Source organism: Telopea speciosissima, chromosome 9 (assembly GCF_018873765.1).
Source record: "Telopea speciosissima isolate NSW1024214 ecotype Mountain lineage chromosome 9, Tspe_v1, whole genome shotgun sequence".
Taxonomy (NCBI): domain Eukaryota; kingdom Viridiplantae; phylum Streptophyta; class Magnoliopsida; order Proteales; family Proteaceae; genus Telopea; species Telopea speciosissima.
Genome location: NC_057924.1, coordinates 7,915,169 through 7,920,633, shown reverse-complemented (window position 1 = coordinate 7,920,633; position 5,465 = coordinate 7,915,169). Strand labels below are relative to the sequence as shown.

The following is a 5,465-nucleotide window of genomic DNA, read 5'->3' as shown; positions in this document are numbered from 1 at the left end:
AAAAAGAAGAATAAATTCAGATAGAACATACAAGAAGTTCAACAACAATCTATGTACCAGAGTAATCTTACCCCTGATTCCAACTTCCAATCAAGGATCGAGTTTACTTTCACCCATGGTGAAGAGAGAATCTCTTAATCCACCTTCTGATTATATTGTGAAAGGATATTTTGGACCTTTGTAGAAAAAGCATGGAAGTTAATGATGATATTCATTATTCTAAGAATCCAATCATAGCGACAAATTACCTTTGCTGAAGAGATTTTCTTTTCACACGACAATAGGAAAAATTTCTCCTTCAATCCAAATTTTAAATGGGTAAATTACACGTCACCCCCTGGTTTTCAAACGAAACTCAGATCATCCCTTGGTTTTTGAAAAAACTCAAATCATCCCTCTACAGTAACGGTGTTAGTCCGCTATTAGTTATTGGTGTGAAAGGACTATTTTACCCTTGTACTAAAACATTAGAATTAAATTTATAGTACTACCCTTCCTTCATCTTCAACATTGGTCAAGGGTAGTTTAGGGATTTAAATTTATTTAACTAGCTAACATCATCACTTAACAATATAAAACTAACGGTAAGGACTAATTTGTCATATTGGAGTCTAAACTAGGGGATGATTTGAGTTTTTTCAAAAACCAGGAGGTGATCTGAGTTTCATTTATAAATCAGGGGATGACGTGTAATTTACCCTAACAATAATTACAGAACTTAATCTACAACAATAAGTCAATAACCACTATGACTGCATTTTTCAGTTCTAAGTATTCTGTTTGAGGGGTCACTTCCATTATGTTTGTTTCAGCTCACACCTCATGGCTTGTGTAAGACTGGAAGCACAAAAATCTCAATTCCAAACGTAATAGATGATTTTAAGCCAACTTAAATAAATTTAAGAAGTTTACTAGGACTTTTAGAAAGAGCATTGCTAGGTTGAGCACTGCAACAGGTTGATGTGTATGATCCACCAACTACTGGAACTTTACCACTTTTATTATTAAATGTCGAAATTAAATTTCATACTCTTAATTTTCTCATCTCTTTTACCAAAAAAATTAAAAAAAAAAATTCTCATCTGTTGGAACTTATCTTTACTGAAATTTGACTGATGAAAAGGGGAAGAACCCAACCCCAACTGAGCTGTTTCCAACTCCATCTGCTTCAATGTGGTAATGTCTGTTAATATTTAAACTTTAGAGATGCATAGTCCATGTCATCATTCTATTAATCTTATCCCCAACATTGCCAATTTAAAGAGTTTTTCTTATTGATATCTTTTAAGGTGTAATCTTACTTTTTTGCCCTTTATTTTATTTTTAAAAATTATTTAATGTTGTACTTAATGTAGGAGTAAAAAATAAGTTTTAAAAAAATTGAAAGTCATTTAATACAGTTCTTATGTGAAATGACATATGTACCCTCACTGACAAAAAAAGAGAGAAAGTAGCTAAAATTACAAAAGATGTCAATATATATTTTCTATTAGGGAAAAAGATCCCTACTTGCTGGTACCCGTTACACCCTCTCACAAGATTGAAGGCGCTGTGAAATGACATCCATGCCCCTTAGGTAGATACCTAAGCATGCTCCCCCATTCGCCTAGATGTTGGTATAGAGACCATGCGACCAATTAGCAATATTTTTTTGAAGGCATTTTAGTAATCTTACTAAAATTTGAAGTAGAGTTTGAACAACTTTCCTTGCTTACTTTGAACTAAAAGTTGATCCTTGAAACATATGTCGGATTCTCTATCACATGAAAACCTCACTAACCTATGTATTACAAAATAGCAAAAAGTGAAGCGTTATACTGTAGGCATAGTAATGCCTAAAATGACAAAAAATTCTTGCCCAAGTGAATTCACGGGGTTATCCCAATACAAAATCCCGTGTAAAGTACAAGAGATGAATCCAAATAAAAAAAAAAGAAGAGGTTGGGGGGGGAGGGGGAGGGGGAGAGATGAATCTAACAATTGGACTTAGTGAGGCGGCACAACAAACGAATCAAAAACCATTCATTTTTTGGACTGCTTACTCTCCCGCATTTGTGGTTATTGGTCTCTCTTCTTGAGAGTCTCATGATTCATGAATGAATTGATAGCACCAGGCAAAAACCTAAAATGAAATCAATGTTTCGACCATCTTTGTTTTTAGCAGTCCAGTTCTTCTGCACGTACGTGAACCTGCCTGTCGGTCCCAATTTTTACATTTATAGGGGGAGAAGGGGTAATAATGAAAACAAAATGGACAGATGGTTACCTCTCACATGTATGTTCACCTGCACGTCTGTGCAGATGATCCATTCTCATTTTTAGGGAGGGGGATCGCTGTCCGGATGTAGAGAATGGATCATCTGCACGTTCATGTGAGAGGTGACCACTTATCCTTTTTGTTTTTGTTATCATTCAAGCATTCCAATCCATTAATCACGGAAGTTTAGACCTTACCTTAAGGGAGTAGAATCGCAACGAAAGGGAGGATCGAATGTGACTTGCAGTTACGAGCAGATCACGATCTCTACAGGCTTCTCCACAAGAGAAATCCACACCACAAAACCCTAGGCAATCGTATGGAAACCCTAGGAATATGCAGAACTTGAAGAGGAGGGAGAGGAATCCGAATCTGTTATGTATTTCTAGGGTTAGAGCCAAATAACCTATTTATAGGCTACACCCCCACTAATCCGATTCCCAGAAGAGGGGAAGGGATCGGTCACTTAAGTGACCGTCCCTCCCTATGGGCCTGCGATCAACCCCCCCTCATGTGGGCGATCATATTGGGCCCAAGGCCCATGTCTTAATACAATTTTCATTAATACCCCATCTGTCCCTTGTAAATGGCAAAAATGGGACAGGTGATTACCAATCACACGTAAATGCACCTACACGTACGTGCAGAGAAACTGGCTGAACGACGTGTCACTCTGGCTATATTGCTATTCCAGAAAAAATTGGAATAGTTGGATCTTCTGAAATAAATTTAACTGTTATAACATCTCAAGTTCTCAACCGTTACTTAAAGAATTTAGGATATTAAATGGTGACACATGAGAGGGCGGAATTTTTAGTTCCATTATCTGGAAAATCTGTTTGATCAATTTTGACAAAACTAAGGTTTAGATCAAAACTGTTCAGATAAACAAAGACTTGCCTGAAAAGGGTTGCTTCTAGTTATGAAAAGTAACTAAACCACCTCTAAAGAAATGGGAAATTTTGTGTTCGATTGAAGTGCTTATTCCTCTAATTTCCAAGCAATTTGTAAATTATGATGCTTCGTAATTGACAATTGAAGCAAGCATTTGACAAATGGGGGTTAGCCCATGTTTGAATTAGCTTACACTCTCAAACAGAGCAGACTTATTTCAAAAATCATCAAGGACTATCAATCTCCAGTTCAATCTGAACCCATCTTTCGAAATGTAAACCTTATTAAGTTCATGTTGATCAGCTTCCTTCAATGTATTCAGTTCAACCTTCAAGGGCATTCATTAATTCTGAAGCAATTCTATAGATGCATGAATATTTGTTCTTCCTCTCTGCATTCTCTGATACCAATATCCATCACACTGCGATTGGAAGAAGACAAGACATCACAACAATGGCGTCTTGGAGCCTGCAACTGAATGCCACAAAACTTCACATTAAATTTTTTTAAAAACCACTGGTTATATCATTATCTATGACACAGGAGAAACTCTAATACCAATACGTACCTGTTTAATATCAAGATCCATCTTTTTTGAGAACACTCTGATATATTCCAATCTCAAGATCCATGGACCCTTTCTCTTTAAGCAATCTTCAGAAATCACTTTCCTGTAACTGCTCTTTATCCTCTTTCCATCAAAAGATATGCTTTCCAGAAAGAAAATGGTGGGTCTGTTACATGGGTCTATGTGAAGCTCCCTGGTGGTAAACTTATACAAATTGGAATATATTTTCTCTTTTATCCTCCATGGCTTAAATGTCTTCTCCACAGGAAGAAGGTCAGGAAGAAGCTTATAGGCTTCAATTACCTGAACAGCATATCCCCATGAGATGGAAATGGTCCATGAATACCAACGATCATAGCAAACAGTCCGTTGTAGAACCCTTGCAGGATCGAATTTTACGGCCTCAAATAAGTTTTGTAAAGCTTGCAGACGAGTCATGTTGGGAAAGATTGGCTCTACAGAATCAAAATGGTGAAGAGACAACAATGGTGTTAATGGATGAGCTGCTAGCAATCCAAAGGCATCTCCTCTTATGTCAACCTTGTAAAAGATGAAATGACATTAAAAACACAGAAATCAAACATGGGTACCGAACCAAACGTGAGAAAATCCTTGAATAAGTACCTGATGAAACCCTGGTTCATGGGTTAATCCAACGCCGAGCTCAGTCAAGCAAGAGAAAATCCTTGAATCACTTCCAAAGAGATGTGGGTACCGAACCAAACATGAGTCCATAGTGTTTGCTAAAATTCTTGCAAGAGGATAGCTAATTGCGAAACCTCCACCACCAAATGCCATATCGAAAAAATTCTCAGAATTCTGCTCGAAGCTCTCCGAACTGCTCCCAACATAAAACCACAAATTATGGTCATACTTCGACAATGTCTTCACCAAATTATCAGCAAAGAACACTGTGTCGTCGTCCCCAAAGACAAACCATCGGACATTGGAGTGATTGAGAGCAACAGTCTCCAACACAACCCGTGCCCCACGGATTGCTGATCGATACCCATACTTGTTAGTGTATCGGAACTGTGATGTATCCTCAGAGATGCATATAGGAGGAAGAAGCTTATCATTAGAAGTATTCTTCTCTGATGGCATTGTGTCAAGGAATACACAGCCACGCATTTGATGTGGCTTCCACCACAGGTGTACATAGTCCTTGCGTTTAGGCCAGGAATTGGCAGAGGAAGCAATGCTGAAGACGATATGGTCGAGAGAGGTTGGAGTTGAGATGGCGGGTAGTGATGTCGCAGGCCTTAACAGTGATTTAAGCGAAGAAGAAGAAGAAGAAGAAGAAATATAGAGAATGGAAAGAGATGCAATGAAGAAGAATATACAGAGAAAGCAGAGGACCATGAGGAGAAGGTTAAAGAGGCGAGATAAGGGTGTTGGGGCTTTGGAGGTTAAAGGCCAAAACGACATTTTTTATTTCAATGGAGAGAAACCCAACTGCCCAAGTAAGAGTACTAAAAGTACAATTCAAACTGAAATGCAGGAATTGAACAAGAAGAATGTGAAGGAGGTAACTGTTCGCCTTCACAAGGGTTATACAGTACTGCTCAAAAGAGGAGCTGAAATGGCGGATCGGTCTGTGCACACCCATGTTTACAATCCTAAAATCTCCAATCCATAAAGAAAGCAGAACCGTAGCGCTTACGATTCCTTCGTTGACTCACTACTTAACTTGTGGATTTCGCAAAGTGGAACAACGGAAATGGATCTGTAACAAGATCTCAACTC

General features: G+C 38.1%; 1 protein-coding gene across 1 annotated transcript; it reads right to left on the bottom strand.

Annotated features, from left to right (window-relative positions):
- Nucleotides 1–2,902: 2,902 nt before the first annotated feature.
- LOC122638583 lies at nt 2,903–5,147 on the bottom strand. The gene is made up of 4 exons (XM_043831449.1): nt 4,344–5,147; nt 3,720–4,259; nt 3,364–3,625; nt 2,903–2,913 (listed from the first exon to the last, which is right to left on the bottom strand). The coding sequence occupies exons 1-3, from the start codon at nt 5,145–5,147 to the stop codon at nt 3,512–3,514; spliced, it is 1,458 nt and encodes a 485-aa protein (XP_043687384.1). The 3' UTR covers nt 2,903–2,913; nt 3,364–3,511.
- Between the last annotated feature and the right edge of the window lie 318 nt (nt 5,148–5,465).

Coding starts and splice junctions, on each gene's coding strand:
- LOC122638583 (XM_043831449.1), bottom strand. CDS start 5,147: ATGTCGTTTTGGCCTTTAACCTCCAAAGCCCCAACACCCTTATCTCGC. Junction 4,260..4,343: donor ATGAACCAGGGTTTCATCAG/GTACTTATTCAA, acceptor ATCTTTTACAAG/GTTGACATAAGAGGAGATGC. Junction 3,626..3,719: donor TGGATCTTGATATTAAACAG/GTACGTATTGGT, acceptor TGTGGCATTCAG/TTGCAGGCTCCAAGACGCCA.